Below are 25,968 nucleotides of genomic sequence, written 5' to 3'. Positions count from 1 at the left end.
ATTTCCTTTCCTTTCTTTCTTTTGCTTCCTGAAATGCTATTTGGTTACAGAATGACTCCTAGTCTCTCACATATTTGAGTAATAGTCAATGTGATTGATGTTAGACAACAGGTTTTCTTATGTGTGTATGTGCATGTCTAGATACATGCATGACATATTTACATATGTGCATATACATATATATATTATGTATATACGTGCTATATTATTGTTTTCATATCTGAAACATTTTTTATTTCAAAATATATCTACCCCAAAAGGCTTGAAAAGGAGAAAACTTTAGCCCTATATTTTATTCAAAGCCAAGGGGTTATCACCTCTTTCCAAAAATGAGCAGTAGTTTTGTATACTTTTATTACATTTTTTTTTCTGTGTGCGGGTAGATATGGAAGGTGCACATGATGGTGTGCACATAAAGTTCAGTGGATAACTTGCAAAGTGGTTTATTTCTTTCTACTCTGTGGTTCCCCAGGATATAATTTAGTTCCTCTGGCTTAGTGGCAAGCAATTCTACCTGCTGAGCCATCTTGTGGGCCCTAGGTTTGTAATGGTAACAATGACACCAACAGATTCATTTAAATTAGGACAAATGATGTGGGAAATAAAGGTATTATTCAGATAAGTATAAAAGGAGAACTGATTCCAGAACACATGCCTAATTTAGTTGTGCCATTTTCATGTGAAATCTTTTTTTTTTTTAATTTTGAAGTCTTAAGGGTTTACATACATACATTCATACATGGAAGGAATGATCAATTGTTCGCCTACCTTTCTAATTCCTATTTATTTTCATTTCCAATTATTCCAAAGAAAGGAAGGGAAACATGCTGTTGTCAAAGTTAAAGTAATCATTGTTCAATTGTCGAGACTATGTAGGATTGAATTCTTGTGTAGTCGTTTACTCTTGCAAATGCTTACTTTTCTTTTCCACCAGTTTTGATGAACTATTTTACAATATAAAATAGACTATAATGAGTGCCTAATTGCTTGAGTTATGTAGGGTCATATAAGTACATGCTTTCCCCAAATTAACCTATGTAAATTTAAGATAGTTAGTACATGAATAGTGGAAGTTTTATTTCTTGACCTGGGAAGTGTATAGTTAATTAGGAGTTCTCACCATAATTATCAAGGTCGCTGGTCCTATAAAACTCCAAATGAAGTAGGTGTCAAGTCGAAGCCAACATCTGCAGTGAAACACAAGGGAGAAAAGCCATTCAAGGAGTGCATACAGGACATATATCAAGAGTGAGCAAGTGACAGAGAAGAATGTGAGTGGCACAGCATTCCACTGGGGACAGGAAATATTACATTGCTTGTTCATTTAAATGCTGAATTATGTGCACAATTTCTGACAGCACTATTGATGGAGTAAGATAATTACCCCTGGAGGAAGCAGGGAAAAATGGCATCAGGCCTATTTGCTAAGGCCTTATGTGTCTGTCATGGAAACCTTAGAGGGAAAAGAAGAAAAACCCATACACATAGCCATTAAACCCAGGAGCTTAAAGCTATCCTTTTCTCTCCAATTACAGTGCTACATAACCTGTCTATCAGCTGCCAGGCAAAGTGACATTTTCCTGTCAAGAAGATCTGAGGAAATTCAGTGCAAGGAAGAAATAAATTTGGTATCAGAAGATTGAAGTTTAATTAGGTTGGGCAGCCAACCTTTGAGAGTTCTGAAGCCTTAAAAAGAGCATTGTTGCTGCTCACACTTCTGGGCTTGCAAGTGGCCCTTAGCATCTGAGGAAGTTGATTCATGACCTAAAAAGTAAATTATTAATCACCTAATTTCAGCCACATTTAGTACTCCCCCACTTCTTAAAGCCTCTGGGAAATTACATTTCCATTCTGCACGGTGACAGGAAGACAAAGTGAAAGTGACTAGTTATGAGAAAGATTAATGCAAATATTGAACAGATTATTTGATGTTAAGAATAATATCTTAAATAATTTGCCATTTTGCAATACTTGAAGCATAATTAAGAAGAGAGTATTTCCACTGGTAAATACCCAATAGCATTTTGTTCTATGTTCTTCACTCATATCTAAAGGATTAAATATGCTCCTGATTATACAAATGAGAAGTTAAGGAGTGATGGAACACCAGGAAGTTATCATGAAAGGATTTTCACATATTTTCAATAATGAACTGATGCATAAAATATTGTTTTTCGTCTGATAAAATAGTATAAAAGTTGAAAATATAGTAGATCTCTGTTTGACTAAGGGATACATTCAAAAATATATTACGGGCTGGCGATAGAGCTCAATGATCCATAAGACTCTGAGCTCATTTCTCAGCACCTGAAAGAAGGAGGAAGAGGAGGAGGAAGGAAGTAGTAATAACTGTTCAGTGAAAAGACTATGTAAAATATTAGTATCATCTCTTTATTAAGTATATACATATTTAATTAGTAAATACAACAATATATGTTATGTACCTATACTATATCTATATTTACATATAGATATGTGTGTGTGTGTTTGTGTGTGTATTATGCACACATCATTATTTTCATGGATACATATACACAATTGTTTAAGTGGGAAGGAAAAATCCATGAACTCATGTTCGGGTTGTCCCATACAGAAGAGTGGAGACACCAGAGTGAATAATCCAAAGGCTTTAGCAATATGTCTTATTTTAAAATTCCTGAAAGTATCAGGGGTAGTGGTGGTGTACACCTTTACTTCCAGCACTCAGGAGGCAGAGGCTGGTGGATCTCTGTGAGTTTGAGGCTAGCCTGGTCTACAGAGTGAGTGCCAAGACAGCCAGAGATATTATGCAGAGAAAGCTTTTCTCAAAACAATTAAAATAAAAAATTACTGTAAGTATGTCAAAACACTAACAGTTTTTCACTTGACTGGTAGAGGCAGTGATTATGACTTGTTTTCTATTTTCTGTTTTTGTAACCTTTACATTTCTTCTAAGATGTTTGGTAGCCATGTTTCTAAGCAAAAAACAAATTGCCACCATACATCCATCTCTAGGCATATGGCTATCTTCCTTTACCTTAAATCCATATAAACTAATTTTAGGAGCAGTGAGATAGGCACTCAGGAAGAGACTGACAACTAGTCCATCAATTTCTACATAGAGAATATGGTTAATTACTGTTCAAATACACCTAAGAATTCTGCTTGGAAAATACTATTATGCAAGCAATTAGAGTTTAAATTACAAGCCATTTATTTGAACAGTTAGTTATTCCTTTGCTCTTGTACTTAAATATTTTGTTGTTGTGGAATATTATTTTAATTATGAAAAGTGTGTTACCCTTTGTTTATGCTATGGAATATTATTTTAACTGTGTAAAGGTGTGCTACATTTGTTTATGATGCCTTGGATAATGGTATAAAGATGTATTACATTTGTTTATGCTGCATTATGTGAAAATACATTGCATTTGTTTCACCTTGCCTGCTACATGAAGCACCCAACTGCTCTAATAAAAAGCTGAATAGTCAATAGCTAGACATTTGAGGGATAGGTGTGGCTGGCCAGCAAACAGAAAATAAGTAGGAGGAGGAATCTAGGCTTGAGAGAGATTACAATGAGAGAAAAGAACTAGGGAGAAAGGAGGGATATGCCCAGGGCCAGAAGCCAGATAGCTGCCAGGCAACCAGCCAACCATGGAGATAGCAGGAAAGTAAAATATACACAAAGAAAGAAATGAAGAAAGAAAAATAGAGAAAAAGAAAGAGAAAACAGAAGGAAGGAAGGAAGGAAGGAAGGAAGGAAGGAAGGAAAGAAGGAAGGAAGGAAGGAAGGTAGAAAGCCCTGATTAAGAGAAACAGGTTAATTAAATTATAAGCTTTAGCAAGAAACTAGGATAAGGTAAGGCCAAGCATTCATAGCTAATCATAAGTCTCCCTGTCATGATTTGAGAGCTGGTTGATGGCCCAAAAGAAAGCCAGCTGCATTCTGTCATAGAAAAGAGGGGTGTAATGTTGCCTATGAACAGACATGAGTCAGAAAGACCTAGTTTCAAATAGGATCAATTTCTTCATTCTCACTCTAGACTAGCTTGTCACAACTAAAAGGAATGTGTGTGTGTGTGTGAGTGGCTTTAATGAGTAGAGGAATTTCCATAAGAATCACTAGGTTCTTTACAAAGACTAGATTTTCCTTCAGGCTAAAAGCAATAAAAGACAAAGCAAGTGCAATTTTCTGGATTAAATCAGACACACCCCCCACCTCTCTCTCTTTCCATGTCTCACTCTTTCCATGTCTCTATCTTCATTGTTCAAGTTATAGCAACATAAAACAACACTAATAACACTTTAAAATGATTGCTAATAGAACAGTCCACGTATAGCTCACAAAAATTTCCAGAGGTCATCTAATAACTAAAGCACATTTTCAGTAAATATTTTTTAGTATATGAAAAACGTGCTTCAAGGTTTTCTAGAAACAGTTTTTACAGGTAAAAAAACAGACATAACTTTAATCATATTATGAGTGACTTTCTTAGATTAAGGTTGATTTAAAACTTTAATATCTTCATGTATTGTATTTAAATATCATAATGACATTAACTTTATTCTTACCAAACTTGATTTCTTTAGAAATATCAGTGTAACAAATGCTTTATTTTGAAACACATGTTTAGCTAACAATCTCCCTTAATTGTAGAAGGAAAATGAGGTTCTATTTTTAGCCTTTAAAAAAATTCTTCAGTATCTACTTGTTTAAAATTATTTAAATTTCCTTCCTAAGTGAACAGTGGAAGAGGCAGTGTGAAACTCAACATGCACTGAATAAATCATCCCTCCATGCCTGCTGTCTGTGCTTTACTGTCCTCTGGAATCTATGCGCTAAGAATGTCTTTTCTAATTTGATTGCCATATGGCCATACCTGCTGTTGTTTTTGGCTGCATGCTGCCTTTTGCAAAGCTTTCTGAGTTTCATTTCTTTCCCATTACCCACCTTCAAAATGTGCATGGATCCTGCTCTATTCACTGTGCCAATGTTAAAAGAATTATCCTTGACTTGAATGTGAAGAATGGTATTGTATAGTTATACTTTACCTGTGTCCGCCCCACCCAAAGTATTCTAAACTTTTATTTTATTTTATTTTATTAAAATAAAATCCAGAACCACAGGCTAAGAGGTGATCAGAGCCAATTTGTGAGACAAACGCTAAAAGAAACACAAAATACAAAGAGTTCAGTTTACAAATGGTTAAATCAACTTCTTAAAAAAATGATTTATCTGAAAACTGCTGGTATCTACAAAGTAACATTTACATAATAAAACAGGTAATTTTGGTGGGCTATATTTGTTTAATTTTCAAAGCACCTCGATTTTGTATTTTAAAAGAATATTCAGTCCATTGTGTATAATCTCTGAATTGTGATTTTAGAAGTACTAAAAGAAAAGACATGACCTACAGGAGAAAAGAAAACTCATCCTGGCCATATCACCTCTTTCTTGTTCAATACTAAATCCATTCTAGAATTCAAAGGAGCATATTTCATGTGCCACTTGTGCCTTGTCTTTTGTTTCATTAATGAAACACAAATGTACCATTAAAATTCTCTCATTGTATTAGTTTTCAAAAGGTAATAACATATTGCTGTTTATAAGACGAAGTCTTATTGCACTGATATAATTTTACTGGTTTAAACACTCCAAAGACTCAGTGCTAAGCCACAAAGATAAATTGTTATTTTCCTCTAGAATTGTTCTGCAAAATGTAGGACATATCATTAAAATGATTAGTAAAGAAGCTAATATCATGTTCCCTTTAAAAAGCCAATTACCTATTTAATAATGACTACCTTCATGCAAACTCAGAAAAGAGAAAATGAAAAGAACATTTTCTCCTGTTTCTTAAAATAACAGGAGAGAAATGTATGGCTAAACTTTCTCCTCTTTACGTACTAAAGTACAGATAATCATTTTATTGTCATATCCCATCCTTAAAAGGTAGGGTTTTGTATTTAGAAAAAAATCGAAGCCAGCAACTCACAACCATCACCTAAATTACATCCATGATGTTTCGAACCACCTGACTAGTATCCAAAGTTTTCTGAAGAAGTATAGATTACCAATTCTATTTGCTTCAATGGGATGCAAATTCATAGACTAAATGGTGTGGTGATATTTTGTTTATTATCTAAAAAAATAAAACTAGCCTGAAGATCAGAGTGCAAGGCTAGCCACACTAGTTAGCATAGAGGTCAGGCAGTGGTAGCACACACCTTTAATCATAGCACTTAGTAGACAGAGGTAGATGGATCTCTGTCAGTTCAAGGCCACCCTGAGATACCAGAAATTGATCCAATCTAAAAGAGAAACAAAGCTCTCACAAAGGTGATCTCAGCACTTGGGATCCCATGAGTTTAATCCCAGCACTCGAGAGGAACATAAAATGGAAGAAGACAGGAGCTCAGTGGAGTCTGAGGTTTAGTGAAGACAGACGCAGTCTGAGGACAGGATCACTCCTTCAGTGTGAGCACTGGTCGAGTTTAGAACTCTCTAGTGGCTGGGAACTTTGCTTTTCTGATCTTTAGCTTTAACTCCAATGTCTGTCTCTGTATTTTTATTATTAACACCAATTAGAATTCTGACTATGAAACCATCTAAGGAAAATATCAAATAGATTTTTAGGTGCTATTAGTGAAATTTGTGATATTTTCATATTGTTTATGAGTCTGTAACTCACTTAATAGCCCTTTTTTAGTTCACACGTATATGTATTTGTATTTGTACTATATTCATGTATTTCTTATTACCTGACTATCCATCTTTCTACCATCTGTCTGTCTACCTACATAAAATCAAATGATTGGGGGAAAAATAAAGAAGAAAGGAGGAAAGAGAAGATAAACTGCAAACATAAAGAATGTAGTCCTAAACTCGTTGCAAAATACATTTGTCAATGACTTTTAAAAAGCAATTGTTTCATAGCACACCCACACACAAACTAATTAGTGAGCATGTGCATGAAGAACAATGAAATGCATGTCAGTCACACAAGAATAGAGCCTGCAGTAGTAGTCAAGACTAGCACTGGGGTTTTAGCTTGAGACCTTAGAGTTTAAAGTTAGTTCTAAATATATTAAATGTAATTTATGTGGTCTTCTAATCTTCTACTCCTTAATTTATTTAAAAATACATATTACTTCTTCAGCAAAATATATCATGATCTTATGAAGGAGTCTCCACCATTTCCTATAATTAATCAATACTTAATGCCTCAGTATTTCTCACTGTTCCTTCTTAAATAGGTTAAAGGGGGTAATATGAGAATTATAATCAACACTTTAATGAATGGATAGTTGTTAACAATTTAATTTATATTTTAAAATATTATTTATCATAATATCCACACATATTCATTTGTACCAGTTAAATATTGGAACCATTAATACAAGATACAATTAGTAAAATATATAATTAAGTAAGTGTATATTTATTCTATAATTTAATATAATGTATTTTTGATGTATATCTAAATCTGTACATATAAATGCACAGGTTCACATGTCACAGTTGCCTTCTATAAGTCTTTATAACAACCTTCACTTTACAGGCTAGTCCTGGAGTCTGAATTTTATTTAACCTCCTAAAATCAAGGTCTCTACAAGAGGAAAATGATATATATTAAAATAAAGTTGCAAATTATTTCATTAATACGCATTCTTAATGAATGTATAACAAATCTACATGCTATATAATGCATACATATTGAATGTTGACTGTAGAAAATATCAGAATTGTTTAAATGTCATCTCTTGAATATGAATTCTTTTGTATTATTGAATGGCTTTACTGCAATGATTTACAAATAGTTCAAATATTTGATTATTTTAAATACATTTAGAGTTGTAAAATTATCAGGATAATCATATTTTTGTCCATCAAAACGCACATCGTGTCTGGTTCTTTTTTTCCTGCCTGCAAACCCTCTTTATTATATAGCAACTATTGTAATTTGTTTTAAGATTTGCCTATTCTACATATTTCATATAAATAAGAGTATAGAGTATATGTAGCCTATTGTAGTATACTTCTCTGAAAAAAATATTTTAATATTTATTCATTCTGTAACAGTCAGTACTATTTTGTTTTATTATGCATAATATTCAGTCATATAGCTGTATCACATTTTGTCTTTTTATCTGTTGATAGATACTGTAGGTCTCCATTGTTTTGCTATCCAAAACAATGATACAGGCTTTTACATGGATCTAGGTTTACCTGGGTCATTTGTTAACTATGATTCAACTGGTATTTTGAAAGGAACTTGTTTTTCATTTTTGCTAAGGCAGATCTCAAATCCATGGCCTCATTTCCATCCTGCCAAAGCCTACCAAGTACTGGGACTACAGGCACGCAGCTCCATACTTAACCATATAAGAACAATGTTTAACATTTCCAATGGTTCTACTACCCTTCTGCTTGTTACTCATTTTTTACTCCTTCTAAACCAATGAGGATGCAAACTGTCCCTTTAGTTAATATTCATGAGGTTATGATAAAGGTCCAAAGAAACAATTAAAGCTATTTAGACTTTTAACTATTTAAACTGTTCATATTTGTGTGATATTTTGATACATTTTAAATAAACTGATTTGAATCAGGTCATAAAATTACAGTATTTGGAGTGGAATTTCAAAAAGTCCCCTTTGAATTATTGTTTATCTTCATTATAATCCTGTTCTGACTGTATAGTTTCACTGATTGTCCAAAAGAATAAAGACATAAAAAATTAGATGCGAAAATGAAATATATGCTCATTATTAACAATGCAATACAGATGTGTGATGCACTAGCAGGAGGCTACTATTTTAAAGAGTTTTGGTTATTTAAGTGGATTTTTAAATGCCATGCTATTGTGTCCAAATGTTATTGTGAGTGTATTTTTGAGTATATGTCAATTAGATTAAGAGATTTGTTATAGAAACATCAGAAGATAATGGCTCCTTTATAAGCATTGCAAATTGATGGCAAACTAAACATCTTAAGATCAAATTATGTATGCTTTGTTCATGAGTGTGTGTTCTGTACATAATAAATTCAACAGCCTAATAACATTTCATAGAAAAACACATCATACTCTATCAGCCAGATGGAATATGATAGCTATCTCTATCTGTATCAAAATAACATTTATTTAGCCTACAAGACAATCTTATCTATAAATTCATCATCTACCATCAGTATGAGTCTTTTCCTTAGAAATGCAAGCTGTTATTAAAGATTTCAGATGTAACACCTCATTATCACTATAATGATATGATAAAATACAATAAAAGGAGGGAAACGAGAAATCTATTATTTAGATTACATTACAATAAATACAGTAATTGGAATTATTTTGGATATACTCTAAATATTAAATTAGAATAAAAGTTAAGAATCATGAAATTTCTAAGACTTAAGCATTCACTTTGCAGAGATTGGAAGCATTTCAGAACACAGCTGGCAATATCTTTGATTTCTTGGCTATTGGAGTTTATATTAGATGAGACTAGCCACACTTTAATTGTTTTTAGAAATTAATGAAGCCTGAAACTGAAGTAAAAGGTCCATAGGGCAAAAAGGTTTTGTTTATTAAATATGTTCTTCCAGTTCAGTAAATAGCTCTAGCCATTTCTTAACCATAGTATTTCTGATAAACTTCTAAAAATTTGTCCTGTTGAATTATCTCACAAGAAAGAAAAATGCTACATAGTTAGCAAGTATTTGGAAAGTTGGATCATCTTCTGGAATCAAAGAAAAGCAATCAACAACAATGACGGAAATGGGAAAACAAAGACAGAAGATAATAAAGACGAAGTTATAAAATGCAGATATCTTACGAGTTGAGTCAAAATCCAGTGCCTTTTCGAGGGATATAGCTCAGTGGTTGTTGTCTCAAAGGCAATGACCCAAGTTCAATTCCCAACACCAGAAAAAATAAATAAATAAATAAATAAATAAATAAATAAATAAATAAAACCCCACTGATTATGATTTTCTCTACGGCGATATCGCGATTAAGCCCAAATGGCACATTCATGTCCACTTCTGGGGTAAATATCCATCATGAAATAACAGTTTTCTATTCAACACTTGCTTTCTTAATGAGAAAAATATTCCTAGGCAGATATTGGGTTCAATGAACTTCCCCAAAGTAGAAGTTAAATATATTTTCCCCATAGATCCTGGAGTCATCTTTGTGAACAATTTTAAATGTAAAATAAATATTGAAATGCTTTATGCCTGCCAGTAATAGAAGTTGACCAGATTTTTCTCTATTTTTTCCTTCTCTTCTGCTTATCTTGGTTCATCTATCTCTGTTGCTTTGCTTTTGGTTCGGAAAAATCATAATTGCATAACTGAGCAATTAAGGATTGTTTAGAATCATGCCTGGGAAATAAATTACACTCTATTCCCACAGAGTAATAATGTCAGTGAATGAGACCTACCAGTCGTGGGGCAGGAAATTAAAGTAATGATGGCCAAAGCTTTAAAAGTCACTAGGGACCGTTCATTACTGATTCTAAGAAGACAGATTTCTACTGTCCAGAAAATGACATTTGTTTCAAAACAAATGAATGAAACACAAAGCAAACAACCTGACTCAGTTCAGTAATGGGAAATTTGCAAATAACTCTGGAGAAAAGATAAACATTGAACAAAAACAAAAAGGAAAGCAGGGATATCCTGGAAACAAGACAGGACTGTTTAAGAACAATATTGGAAATAGTGTAAGATCACTCATAATGATATAACTCAGCTTAACCTCAGGGGGAGAATGAATTAATTAAAATGCAAAATTCTGTGATCCAGGCAGAGCGGCAGCTAATAGGCTTCTTTATAGGTTGATGGAAATACTCTAAAATTAGTGATGTTGAGTGCACAATATTGGGAACATATTAAAACACTTGAAGAATATACTTTAAAGGAGTATTTATGGCCTGTGAGTTATATCAAGAAGGACATTATTTGAGAAGAAAAAAGAGAGTCTATGATGAATTTAATGCCTCTCTCCTAAGACAGCTTTAGAAGCAAAGTTGGATACCATTTTGCTAATCATAGTTTGATCCCATGGTTGTTATTGGGACTGACAGAATGAATTCAGATTTGACTACAATTTACAACATCAAATTTGAGAATAACTGTGACATAGAGACAGATAACATAACACACCAGAAATGAAATCGTCTCCTTTTAATTGTATTGTTGATGTCTGGACACCACATGCTTTATTTTAACTATGCTCTCAGTAATTCTGGTGTCTTCTTTGTGTCATTCTCTCTTTATGAATGTCCATTTCTGGGAAGCAAGCTGTTTTACTGCCAGCATGTTCAGGCTTCTGATGGCTGGTAGAAAGTCATGAAATCTGGCTTATTAACTTCTGTACAATTGATGTTATCTAACCTCACCCAAGCCTTCACTGCTGCCTCAAAATCTTTTTATTAATGTCTAATTGGCTCTTTAACACATTTTCCATAGTGCTCATCTCAAAGCTTTTCAAAACTCTTGTCCTCTTAACATGACCTCACCACTTCACTCCACAGATAGTCAGCATCTTGTGCTTGATGCAACTGTTCCATGCTTAGACGTGTAACTTACTCATTCCTTCCTTCGTTTACCAATAAAGACAAAGGTTATTTCACCATCACAAAAATAAGCTCAACTCCATTTGAAACAAACCTGCTGGTTTATAAACTATCTGCTTACTCCTGTGTCTATAATGACAGACAAGTCAGAATGAATGTGCTTGGTTTTTCCGCATCTCCACAATTTAACCATCAGAGTAGCGAATTCTAAAGTGACTTCCCACAAATTCAATTAAAGTCTTTCTAATGCTAAGTATCATTTTATGCATTTTTTATCACTCTGGGACCTTTCTCTCATTCAGCCTATGTGCACTGAATAATAGCCTTTTTTTTCTTTTCATTAATTTCATGTCAGCTTGTTTCTTCTCAAACCATACATTCTTAAGATTTCATATTTTACGAAGTCCTCCTACATTTTTTTTGCATACCATGCAAGCATTCTCCCACAGATCCTGAGCCTCCCCAGCTCATGTAACACTGTTTTCAAAATTCTTCCATTGCTTTCATCATACAAACCAATATTTTCAGTGAAATTACTTCAGGGCATAGATAATATCTAAAGCCTCTGCTAATGTATTTCTTTCATCTTCCCATTTGGCTTGTCCTTCTAGCACTGCCTTGAGATATCTGTTGCAAAGACCAAGTGATTTCTCTGTGGTGCTTAGCCTACTTCAATTATCTTTGCCATAAGTCACCACTGATTCTGAAAAGGTAATGTGGAACTTTCTATTACTGTCCTTGACCCTCAGTGCCAGCAGTCTATTTTAAGGGCTCTACTTACTCCTCTCCACTTTTATTCTCCCTCCTTAGTATACGCCTAAAATGTAAGTACTGTTCATCTACCAGGAGTTCTTCTTGCTTTTTCTAGGAAATTTTCATTCATTGTTTGGAATTTCAGTTGTCATGAAAGTCTTCTGAACTAAATGTCTTTCTTAAAAGGAAAAAAAAAAGAGACATTTTTAATGTGATTTTGTTTTGTTTTGTTTTCCGTGACAGGGTTTCTCTGTGGCTTTGGAGGATGTCCTGGAACTAGCTCTTGTAGACCAGGCTGGTCTCGAACTCACAGAGATCTGCCTGCCTCTTGCCTTCCAAGTGCTGGCATTAAAGGCGTGCGCCACCAACGCCTGCACTAATGTGATGTTTTGCCTGCATGTGTGAGGATATCAGATCCCCTGGAAGTGAAATTATAGACAATTGTGAGCAGCCATGTGGGTCCTGAGAACTGGACCAGGGTCTTCTAGAAAAGCAACCAGTGCTCTTATTGCTGAGGCATCTCTCCATCTCCAATACTTGTTTCTTTTCCTTTCCTTTTCTTCCTTCCTTCCTTCTTTCTTTTGTCGTTTTTGCTGCTGTTTTGCTTGTTGTTGTTTTGGTATTTTTCAAGAGAGTTTCTGTTTAGTCCTAGCTGCCATTGCATTACTTTTGTTGACCAGGCTGGCCTCCAACTCAGGAATATGCCTGCCTCTGCCTCCCAAGTGCCTTGGGCCATTACTCGGTACACATATGTTTTGTTTGTTTGTTTGTTTGTTTGGGTTTTTGTTTGTTTGTTTTTCAAGACAGGGTTTCTCTGTAGTTTTGGAGCCTGCCCTGGAACTCACTCTGCAGACCAGGCGGGCCTTGAACTCACAGAGATCTGCCCGTCTCAGCCTCCTGAGAGCTGGAATTAAAAACTTTGTGCCACCAACATCAGGCCCATCTGTCTTTTTAAAGTACTGCACATCTCTATAAACATGCTTCAACAATTTAAAGATGTATTGAAAACAATCTTTGTTACTATACTTCAATAATAACGTAGAAAAAAAGAGGAGACATAAACTCTTCCTGCTATTTCAGGTTTCCTGTCAGTATAAAAACCCATCCAGGCCTAGCACTAACATTGCATGAATAGAAAACAACAGTGTCAGGAGCTGCTCTGAAAAATAGCATAAAATTATCATTGTTATAATTACTAGAAGTTGTGATCTAGAAACATGCAGCTCTAAATGGCATCGCAGTTTCAAGATTTTTTTTTTTTTTTTTTAACCTCACAGCAAATACCCAGCCATACACTGAATTACAATCTCCGTTGCTTGTACAGTTTTGCTGTGAGGGCAAATCTCTTGGTGTGCACCAAGAGATTCCAAAGCTTTTATCCTGAGTAGATCTGAAATGGGAGAGAGAAGAGAGCCAGCAAACAACCATTCAACTCACACTTTGTCTGTTCCATAGCTCCTGTAGTCGACTGCAGCTGACACTGCCACAATGAGAGCAGGCATCCCATAGCCGACCAGATAAAAGTACTTCCTACGGGAATGTTCACTCTCAAAAACCTCCACCAGCATGATATACAGCTGCACCCCTTCCAGAAACATCCAGGTGAAGGCCGCCAAGAAGAAGAAATGCAAAAGGGCTGCAAACACTGCACAGGCGATCTAGGGAAAGGAACACGTGCTTCAGTCACGGAACAAATATGTAGATCAACTGCCCGGCACAAAACTGACAGAAATGGCTATCCACCCAGCAATTATAAAATCGGACTGCAACAGAATAATCTGGATAAGACTCTTAGAGTGTGAACACTAAAATGAATTAAATATAACTGACTTGAAAACTGCCTTTTATCTTAATTACAGCTTATGGCTGACACCACATTAAAATAAGGAAAATTATAACATTTATGGGAAAATCTATTAAGCGCCCAGGGATAATTACTACTGAGATTAGTTTAAATTTTAAAATCCTTATAGTTAAAATTAAAGAACATTAAATATTTAAATCTGAATGTGATTGTGTGTACTCCTGACTCCAGGGCTCTATAGGCTGGCACAATAGAATCAAAAGTATACTGATCTAGAGAGGAAGACTGTGCGTCAACATTTAAAAAAAAAAGGATGGGAGGAAAGAAGAAAGGAGGGAAAATAAAGAAAGACAAAAAGAAAATGAGAATATATAAAAATTAATTTTGTAAAAGTTTCTTCTGAACATAGACTAGTATGTCAGTTTTTGCTTTATTATTTATGGTTTGCAGTGCTGGCAATTAAACTGAAGGCGCTAGACAAATGCTCTACCCCTGAGCTACACTCTCCTCAATGTCTTCAATTATGAATGAAAGAACAATATTACAACCAAGGAAAATAAGCATTTTTAAAGTCAAACGATATCAAGTAATGTCATTAATTAATAGTAATCTTCTAATGAGATTGTTATTTATTAAGAATTGCTGATTGTTTTTTCCCTGCTTCAGACAGGGCCAAGAAGTGTTGGAATGTTAACTTTGCATTGAGGCAAAAATGGATCCAGTTAAAATGTAGTGTTCCGGACTGGAAAGATGGCTGGGTGGTTAAGAACGCTTGATTGTCTTGCAGAGCATATGACCTTGATTTCCAGCACACACACAGGGCTCCCATCATTTGTAACTTTAGTTGCAGAGGGTCCAAAGCTTTCTTCCAGTCACCGTTGGTGACTGGAATGCATGTGGAGCACATAAATCCAGGCAAAAACACAGGCACATAAAATAAAAATAAATGTATCCTTTCAAAAATTCAATGATCAAGAAATGTTTTCTCTCTCAGACTCTTTTTTTGTTACTGCACTAGATATTAGTCTAGATAACTTGATTTAGATTAAGGACAGCTATTCATATGTTTCTCCCTAAAGTACTAGAAACTTTACTGGGTCATCTATTAGGTTCCCAATGATAATTTTCACAGCTTTGTGCTTGTTTCTTTTGACAGGAAGTCCTTATTTAAATGTTTCTTCTACCAACTACCATAAATACAAACAAACATAACAAAATTACGATGGATTCACTGATTGATGAGCATGGCCTCTAGATACACAGTGAGTAAGTCTGTTTCCATGCATTAGAAGGATGAAGGAAGAATGAAGAAATTAAATGTCAGATAGATTAAATGGAAACCAGGTTCCAAAGATGATGTGCAATTCAAAAAAGAACACCTAACTAGTAATAAAAAAGGAAACTTTACTAAGTAATACTTTCCCTATATTTTTTGTATCAGTCTCCATCTTTTATGTTGTCCACCAGAGACTGGTTTTGTACAGTATCCATTGTCTAGTGAAGTTTATCATAACATGTTAACATCGAGGCATTAAATTTCAAGTATTATTTCTACATGAAAGAAAGTAAAAGTATTTGAATTGGGATTTAACTATAGAAGAGAATATTTTCCTAAAAAATAAAGCCACATAATTGTTCATTTGCAGATTTAATGTTAGAATCTGAACTATACATGTTTATAATCATAAGGCTTTGGTTTGAAGGGGAAATGTGTACTTTGATTGCTTATTCATATTTTGCATTTATGAGAAAAACTATCACATTAAGTATATGATAACCAATTAAAAAGATATTCACCATAATTGTATCTTTTGCAATCATTAATCATGAATGTATAATCACAGTCTTGAATGCAACTGCATTTTATTATATAGTACATCATGCATATGAACACCTACTGGAGAGCAGCATTAAGTGAGTGAATTATTTATTGTACTCCCAAGTCTACAAAACTACAAAGTAAAGTTTTCCTTTTTACTGCAGCTCCAGTCATGAGATTCTTCAAATTTCTGAGCAAATGCATGCTTTGACCATTAATGGTGCAAAGTCAGAAAATCATGGGTACTTTGGAATGACTGTGACAATGTTCTCCCCAAACTAAATATACCTTACCATAGGACCAATTAACAACAATTTTTTGTTTGTTTGTTTGGGGTTTTCTTGGTAATTATTTAAAGGAGTTGAAAGATTATACCAGAAACAAAGCAAAAGCAAAACAACAAACAGCCACAATGCACTAAAATGTTGATAGTAACAATATTCTAAATTGTTAAAAGTTGGAAACAAACAAAATGTACAGATATATAAACTGTAGTATCTCAACAAAGGAATATTATTCAGTGTTAAAAAGAAAAGAGCTATCACGTCATAAAGTGTCATGTGAGAAAGCTAAGTATATATTAGCAAAAGAAAAAAAAACAGTTCAGTAAAGTTATATAGTATATGATCCCAATAATATTTGTGGAAAGGCAAAACTACTGGAGAACATAAAACGAAAAAAGTGAATGTCATGGCTTGCTGAAGACATGGGGATAAAAGAAGAATTATGGAGAATTTTCAAGACAATAAAACATACTGTATTTGCTATTATAAAAGAGAATATGTATTTAGGTGTGTCCACAGAATTCATAACACTCAGAATGAATTCTAAGGTAAATTATGAGCCATGGACTTTCAGTAATAATGATGTGTCAATAAGACTTCATCAGTGGTCACAAATTGCATCACTCAGGTAGGAAGTGTGGATGACAAAGGAGGCTGTGCACTCATGCAAGCAGGAGTTATGTAGACAGTCACTACAATGTATGAAAAACCAGAGACTGTTGTAATACAGACATAAAAAGAAATGTATACCCCATCTATGAAGTTCACTGTGTCTTTATGGCAATAGCCATGAAAGATGAATAGCAGAATAAGAGGGAAAGTCATTGTCTATGAATGGAAATGGAACAGAAGGAAAAAGCACTTTTGAACATGCTCTTTCCCTTTGCTGTTAGTCCTGGAATTCTGGAAATCATAGGTAGCCTTTGCTAGTAGCATTATAAGAGCTTACTGGTTGGTCAGTTCTGTTGATTCCAATCAGGAAGAGCAGTTCTGCCACAAACAGGCTGATGCAGAGGTTCTTGTGGATGGTGTTACGGTCACTCTGGAGCCCCCGGAAGAAGCAGAATGTGAAGATGCAAATCAGGAGACAAACAAGGGACAGCAAGATTCCAACCCACGTGATCACATCCAGAAGAAGATCATGGACTGCATCACTGTGCTGGAGACAGGAAAGAGAGACCATAAGTTGCCTTTGTGCATGAATGGTAATCAATTCTGTGTTCTGGGTTCAGGGAGCATGATTTTAAGAAAACAATAAACATCCCTGATACTCACAACAAATATGAAAACTGAATTATTTGGGATTTCCATTCCATAATTAAAGTTTTTTGTCTTTTTGGACAAGAAGTAAAACACTTGGAGATTCAGGGGTATCGATAAAATTAATTGGCTACATTCTTAGTACATGTATTTCCAGAATATAAATAATTGAAGGAGATCAATGTGACTCTGGCCAAATACTTCATTCATGGTAAAAGTGTAGGTTTTTAACCTGCACTGCTCTTTTGAACTATTTTTAAAAGTCAATTCATGTTGTAGAATATTCTATTCAAAACTATAAGAAGCACATTTAGGACATTAGCGCCTCAACTGGTTTTCGAATCAACACTTTCATATGTATATGAAATTTATAAATCCTCTACTATGAATGATTCATCATAATTTTCAAATTGAGCTCATAAAAGTATGAATTTTAATAAAAACCTTTAGTTATTTCTGTTGAGTAGCTACATATATACCATATATTTAGTAGAAAGCTCTCAGGTAATGAAGGTATCTATGGGACTTATATTCATATATAATTGCTTTAGAGTTTATAGTGACTTGTCAAAACAGAAGCCTGAACTGAGGAATAAAGTCAAGAATGGTCTGTGCATTATTTCTCAGGTTCTTAAAAAGCCATAAATACCTAATTTCTACCTGTAAATGAAAAGTAAATCATTAATTTTAAATAGTTTATGTAATTTATGTAATTCTAAGCAAGTGAAAATTATTAGACTGACTTACAGATATCTATAAGTTGAAATTCTCAAAAATCTAACTATTTTCAATAAAGCAACCAGCCAGAGGACTTACATGGTTTATCACTTATGGAAAACTGTAAAGGACAAATCTAGTACATTAGGTTGAACGGGTACATTGTACGTTCTGAGTAGCAAGAGATCAATTATAATTTAAACAAATACCATTTTTGTCTGTGGTGATCACACACATTGTTTTGTTAATACAAGTAAATACCAGTTTCAGAGGAAGCCACAAGAGTCAACCCCCCCTCCCCCAAACTGATAGGAGCAACCCAACATGGATTCTAGGAGTAGAACTCTGGTCTGCTACAAGAGCAATAGGTGTTCTTAACCACTGAGCCATATCTCTCCAGCACTTCATACACTTTTCCCAAGGAAACACCAAAGCATAGTCTACAATTAACTACCCAGATTACAAATATTAATACTAGTTAACATGTTTTCTATTTTATTCTTCAACTTGATAGTGTAAAAAGCATGAATGTGAGAGTTGCTTGAATTGAGCCATTATCCCAGAGTCTAAATCTTATGAATCAGAGTATTTTCCTCCTGCCAGATGCAGTTACACTGTTGTTATTTCATGAAGACCTCCCCTAGAACTGACTGAAATAGGTTTGAAATATTCCTGCCCAAGTCAACTGAGTTTCTCAGGAAAAGCACAAATCATGAAAGGAAACTAGGTGAAGCTTTGTTTTAACGGCTTGGTTCTCTTAAGAGTATTACTAAAACAGCACTGGGTCTCTGATAGCTTAAATGACTTCTGTGGTTTGTGAGTAGAGAGTGATTGGTGCTGCCTGGCTCCCTGTACAGAGAGCTATTTGCTCTCCTCCTTTCCTCAAAGGAAAGAGACTGCGGAAGTAGCAAGCCCTGGTGTTCTGCACAGCAGTCTCCCATGATGGGAAAATGGAAGGTACAATGCCTCCTCAAATGCATCCGAAAGACCTAAAGCATTAAAGAAAAATAGAGGAGGAAACTGAAAACTCCCACTTTTGTTTGCCTGGGTAGTTGTATTATTAGAAATGTATTTACTTGGTGCCTCTGTAGACCCTTCAGAAGCCCCATGCAGAGTGCTGAGAAAAGAATAACAGATTTCAAAATGTCAGCAGCAAAAGTACATAAGACTCAAACAGAACAATAAAGCCTGGTGATTAACTCACCCTTAGGGCTGTCTAGCTGGGAAAACATCAACAGCCATCATCAACATGTATATGATACTAGGCTAAAACACCCATGTGATACAATGCAAATGATAAATATTATCAATATAATAAAATGAAAAGAGACAGCAGACATTAAGTCCTTCTAAGAGATGTGAGCATAAAAAACCTTGCTTTTAACAGTTCGTCATAACACAATTTCAAGGAAATCCACGCTCAAAAACACACATAAAGTAGAAAAAATTAAAGAATTCCCTTCAAGATCATGACCAATGAAATAAAAGTCATAGTATAATATTGAAATGTGATAAGCAAGCATTACATTTTAGCAGTTTGGGGCTTTGAGCACTATACAACTCAGTTATTTGTAACAAAGATTTTCAACCCTCTGGGTACCTGGAGAATAAAGATGCCATCCATCTTATTAATATCATGCCCCAACTTATAGTATGTTCATGATACATAAAATGTCCTATAAATATCTGGTTTTGAAACATTTGATTACCATTGTTCTTAGACCAAATAGACTTAGAATTAGAAGCAGAATGATTTCAAGTTGGAAGCCAGCGTGAATTAAATAGCGAAATTCTCTCTCTGGTCTGCCTATCCCTGTGTGTCTGTCATTCTCCCTCTCTGTCTCTCCCTCTGTATGTGTGTGAGAGAGAGAGAATGAGAAAAATATATAGAGAAATGGATACTGCAACTCATCTGACTTAAGCCTATAATGTCTCCTACCTAAATAAAGAAAAAAATAATTTAAAGTCCTTCTAAGGTTTTACAGAGTGTTATAAGATCTGTACTCTAGATGGGCAGTGGTGGTGCACACCTTTAATCCAGAATTTGGGAGGCAGAGGCAGGGAGGTTGCTGAGTTTAAGGACAGTTTGGGCTACAGAGCAAGTTCCAGAACAGCCAGAGTTACACAGAGAAACCTTGTCTTGAAAACAAAACAAAACAACAAGAACAAAATAACTGTACACTTGGACTGAAGAGATTGCTCAGTGATTAAGAGCAATAGCTACTTTTTTCAGAAGACCTGGGTTCAATTCTCAGTACCAACATGACGTCTCTCTACCATTTGTTACAACGTTTTGTAACTCCAGTTGCAGAGTATCTAATACATGATAGTGATTGCCAATAGTCTAGATCACAAAAATGTACATGTCATGGTCACAATCAGCATGTTGACTCTATTTTTTTTATTCTTTTTCATTCATTCAGCCACTCACTCATTTGATGTTCTGTGTTTTTTTTGTTTGTTTGTTTATATTGTGTTTTGTTTTGGGGAGGATGAGACAGCTTTTCTCTATGTGGCCCTGGCTGTCCTGAAACTCACTCTGTAGACCAGGTTGGCCTTGAACTCAGACATCTGCCTGCCTCTGTCTCCCAAGTGTTGGAGTTGCAGTCACTGTGTGACTTCATTTAGTGTTTTTGAGGTACAGTTTTACTTTGTTTCTAGGCTACCTTCAAATTTGTTATCCTCCTGTCCCAGACTTGTAAGTGTTATCATTATGTACATGTGTGATACCTGCCACAATGCTCTGCTATAATGTAACTTTAACTACTTTGATAAATCTAAGGTACACAATGAGCAGTAGCCTACCTAGGGCTACATAGGAAGACACTGTCTCATGAAAAGACACAAACAAACACCAACAACAAAATAGAGGGAGTGAGTTACAGGTCAGTTGCTTCAGAATATCTTTAGCTATCTTGAAATATTAAGCAGCCAAAAAAAGGAAAGGGTTTTTTAATGTAAACAAACAGTAAGAGAGTTTTAGAGTAATACAAAGTAACTCTGCTGAGTAATTGTTACCTTGAACCAATGAGGGTGTCCTCCAACTTGTGATATGGTTACATCTGATGAGTCCATCTTAAGCTTAAAATACTGTCAATTTGCCATGCATGCTTATCCTAACAAGCTAATTTTGTAATAGAATGTAGTGTTGATTATATGTTGTTTACTCTGGTGATATTGTGGTTGATGGGTATGTGGTTTGTTACTACTGCCAAGGAGCATGAGTAAGAATTATATCCCATGTCTACAACCTACATTATGTGAACTCATTATATGAGTTGGTTACATTTGGGAATATATAAATATATGTGCTTGCAAAATGAAAAAAGAGGCTATGAATTTGAAGGAAAGCAGGGAGATTTGAAGGAGTATATGGGAGGATTAGCAGAAGGGAACAAGAACAGAGAAATGTTAAATTTATATTCTAATCTCAAAAAATAAAACCAACCCACCATGCTACTGGTCTTGGAATAGGCAAACATGATTCAGTAGAGATTCAACTGAATGCTTATTGCTTTTGGCCTTTTTAAAGCTGAAAATCAAAGGTAGAACCATCATACATTCACGACTGTTCACCTGACTTCTTGAATTTCAGAAGCCTTGTCCACACAAAAGCAAAAGTTACAGTATACTGTGATTGATAAACAAATGTTTTTTTCTTCCAATTAGAATTTTTGCAGTTTAACAGCTAGAAAATTTAAACTATCAAAAGTATACATGCTTCATAAAATAATGAGTCATAATATAACAATAATAAATACCATTCTATTAAGGATACCAAACATCACAAGTTACACAGTTTCATGAATAAGTCCTTCCTTAAACAAAAATAAGAAAGCAAGAAACAAAGAAGCAAATGAGAACCTTGCTTTCAGGATTATCACTCTGCACTTTGCTGCAAAGAATTCTCAGACTTTTTAAACAGAAACATGGCAGGCAAAGAAAATACTTGAAGGAAATCATCTCCTGTAAGAAGATGGGGAGAAAAATCTCCCAGGCACATGATAGAATACTCAAGAAGACACAGTTTTAGGAACTTCAAAGATTCTCTCATCACTTGTTAGAAATTTTTACACAAACAACATTTTTTCCTTTCTCTGGAGATTCTGTTCATCTGTGAAATGACAGATATTTTTGGAAGAGCTACAGAGAATTTCTGATTTTTCTTTTATTTTGATCTCACCCAATCTGCTTTTACATGTCACTAAGGACAGATCAGGAAGAATAACTGGAGGGGAAAAAAGTAGCCTGGACGATGTCTTGTGAATTGTACTCTGACCATGTAAAACTAAATATATTAATATGTGTCCATGTCCATGGAAGAGGGAAATGAGACCTTTGCTTCATGGTTTTAAAAATAAGTCACTCTGGAATTCAGTACTACTCCGTGGTGATGTCTTGAATCTACCACCATTACTTAAAAAGCAAGTTAACAACGCAATATAGAAATTTTTTAAATATTCTTCACTGGGACTACACAACTGTTCCTATATCAGGAACATACTGAATGAATTAATTTTGATTCTTTCCATTTTCTTCTTGAAAGAAACATTTTTCCTTTTTTAAAATTTAAAATAGAAACAATCTTATTTTACATATCAAATGCTAGCTATCTCTCTCTCCCATCCTTCCATGTTCCTCACCAACCCCCATCCCATCCCTCTTCTGCTCCATAGAAAGGGTGAGGACTTCTCTGGGGCATCATCAAAGTCTGTCACATCATTTGCAGCAGGGCCTAGGCCGTCCCCTGTGTGTCTAGGCTGAGAGAGTATCCCTCTATGGGGAATGGGCTCCCAAATCCATTTGTACACTTGAGATAAAGAAACATTTTTGAGAACTAATTTCCTGGACTAGTTGGTAACTATCAACTGTACGAAAGTATTAAGAACTTGTTTTACTTCCTGCATACTAATACACTTTAGTATTATAAAACTGTCTTCTAAACCTATTTTCTGAAATATTCAGAGTACTACTAAAATGTGTTGGGATTTTTTGTCATATAAGAGGACATTTCCTTTACAATGTTTGTATCATGAGATAAAATGGGTTAGAACTGTGGGCTTCACTCTGAAGTCTATTTGCTGACAAATGTGGTGTGGAGTCTGTTAAATAAGCTCCTGGAATTTCTCTAAATTTTGGCAACCAGTTCACCAAGCACGAAGGTCACCTCACAGGCTTATGGGAATACAGGGCTCAGTGGTCTGAAGCAATGGTTTCTTCTGCAGAACAAGATGTAAATCACAGTTGAGTAACCTAGTGAGAAGGTCGAGATGTTCTTTCCTACTTCTTTATAACAAATTAACCAAATAAATTCACTCCAAATCTTTAGATCTCTAGCAAATACAAATCAACATCAGTATTTCAAACTTTCATCTCAAAAGAGAAACTCTAGTAAGTTAGAGGCTAATAAAAAATTTCATATTGAACTGCCTTTCAAATTTAGTAAATCTCACCAAATTCTCTTTAAGGATATACAACTCTACTCTTTGATGTATTTGAAAGTTTCTTACTGTGAATTAAAAAGAAAAGAAAGAAAAAAAGAAAAGAAAGTTCATCATATTTGGTGAACCACACTCACTGCTACCATAACAACAGAACAGAAGAAGAGGAAAGACTTTTTCAAATGGAAAGTAAATACTCCATTTCTCTCACTATTGTCACACTAGTGTACAGGAGAGGATACATGGCAGGGCAAACAGCTTCCTATCCTTGCTCAGCATTGCCCTAGTTCTAATACTACAGTTTGCATCCTGATAAATTCTTCATTGGATCAGTAACAGCCTCGGATTTCAGAAATGAGGGCAGAGGTTTGAAAACTATAAAATCATAGTGACAGCCCAGAAGACAGAAGTGCAACACCATTTCCAGAGCTAAGCAGATGAAGCATCCATGACGCTGCTTAGAGGCTCAGGTTGGTTTCCCCCTGATAACTAAGTAGTACAGGTGATCCTGACCAAAGCTGCCAATACCAGGTCATGTAGTCTACATCATCCTACATGAGTGATTTAAGAGAGGATACACAGTAAATGTGTTGACCTGGAACTCTTCTTGCCTTTGCTTGTGAATCAGCTGCTATGTTTTTTGTCAAGATTGTACTGCTTTAGTTTCCTTTTGTGAATAGTATGAATGAATGTATTTTCCAACAGTTTCATTATTAAAATGAGTGATCATATTACCAAAGCTCACATGACTGACTTTGTAAAAAGAAGACTGAGCACATGTTACTTTAAAGGTGAATGGAAGGACATGAGAAACCATAAAAAGGAAGAAACCTAGACCCGTGCATACAGTACAACATAAAAAAACGAAAGTGGTACTGAGTATGGGGCAGAAGGGTATGCAATGCCCTTACTGAGACTGAATTTCACACATCTTGAATGTGATGTCTAGGATTGTGTAAATCAAGCCAAACTTTTTTCTTCCTCCAAAAGATACAAATCATTGTTGAACTAGTTGTCCTTGAAATGGTTGTATTCATTCTTTATTGGATAGGTCTTGGATTATTCAAAGCACCTGGGTAGTTTCTTAATATCTATTAGAGGTTGCAACCTACAATGTCATGGAGGTTAAAAGGGAAGAGGAGTTAGGATAATCAATATTATTGGCTTTTTGCAGTATGGAGCTGATTTTTCACAATTAATTGGTTGTGTTTTTAAATATTTCAAGTGACATAGCTAAATTATGATACCTCTAACTCTTCTGTACTGCCAATTAAAGTATGGAAATGAAAATCATGTTTTTTTCCATGGGAATTTAAATGAATTTTAAAAATGGAGACCTAACATCTGAGAAATATATATTTTACTTTTCTGTCTACATAGATGACTATTATATAACTATAAATTGTGAGAAATTCCTTTTAACCAATGATTTTCTAATAAAATATATTTCTAACTAGCTAAATGTTCTATACAAATTTATACAACAATGACCAAGGGCAACGTGATTTGATCAGTTCTGATGTGACAATAAAACTTTTGGTCACTTCTTAATTTACCCAAAATGAGTAGAAACATTTAATTAGAATTCTGACATTCTAGACACAGAAGGGAAGAGTTTTTTGAGATATATGTTTACAAGATGTCTATCAGTGTCTTCTGTGAAACATTTGTCCACTGCATGAACATATATTGCTGTGAATGGTTTAATAAAGAGCAGAATGTGTGATAGGCAAGGAAGAGGTTAGGTGGGACTTCAGAAACAAAGAGGGCTCTGTGAAGAAGAAAAGAGAGGAAGCTAAGAGACACGGAAACAGGAAGTATAAGATGAGAGAGAGGCAATGCCATATGATAGAATATAGATTTATGTAAATCACAACTTAACTTGTAAGAGTTGGTTGTGAACAAGCCTAAGCTATAGACCAAGTATTTATAATTAATTTATAATTAATAAGAAGCCTCCATGTCATTATTTGGGAGCTGGAAGACAGGACAAAGGAAGACTCACAAGTGTCATTTAAGAAGATGTTGAAACAGGCACTTACTGTAAAACCGTATCCTCAAAATGTGATGAAAGTGATTTCTCTCTAATTTTGAAATACATGACAGATGAGAATAGAGAAAAGTTATAGTAAAACATAAATTTAGGGGATTTCAAAATTGCTTGATTTCTAAAGAAAAGACACACAAAACCTCAGAAATGCTACATTGACTACTGAGTTTTCTGAAGTTCTATATTAATTTAGAAGAGAATAGACATACTGAAAAATTACTCAAATTTTAAAATGAAATACTTTCCTAAATATGTTGGTATAAAATAGCAGTAATATT

General features: G+C 34.7%; 1 protein-coding gene across 11 annotated transcripts in view; it reads right to left on the bottom strand.

Annotated features, from left to right (window-relative positions):
- Adgrl3 (adhesion G protein-coupled receptor L3) overlaps nucleotides 1–25,968 on the bottom strand; it is a 446,202-nt gene that overhangs the window by 83,252 nt on the left and 336,982 nt on the right. For all 11 annotated transcript variants that reach the window (XM_035452601.1, XM_035452599.1, XM_035452600.1 and 8 more), the window contains 3 exons: nucleotides 17,172–17,381; nucleotides 13,753–13,973; nucleotides 1,121–1,187 (listed from right to left, as the gene is read on the bottom strand). In XM_035452601.1, coding sequence (XP_035308492.1) covers nucleotides 1,121–1,187; nucleotides 13,753–13,973; nucleotides 17,172–17,381 — 498 coding nt within the window. The remainder of the gene's footprint in view (nucleotides 1–1,120; nucleotides 1,188–13,752; nucleotides 13,974–17,171; nucleotides 17,382–25,968) is intronic.

This window comes from Cricetulus griseus (genome assembly GCF_003668045.3).
Source record: "Cricetulus griseus strain 17A/GY chromosome 1 unlocalized genomic scaffold, alternate assembly CriGri-PICRH-1.0 chr1_1, whole genome shotgun sequence".
NCBI classification, from domain to species: domain Eukaryota; kingdom Metazoa; phylum Chordata; class Mammalia; order Rodentia; family Cricetidae; genus Cricetulus; species Cricetulus griseus.
Note: the sequence above shows the minus strand (reverse complement) of the source record. Positions and strands in the feature narration are given on the sequence as shown.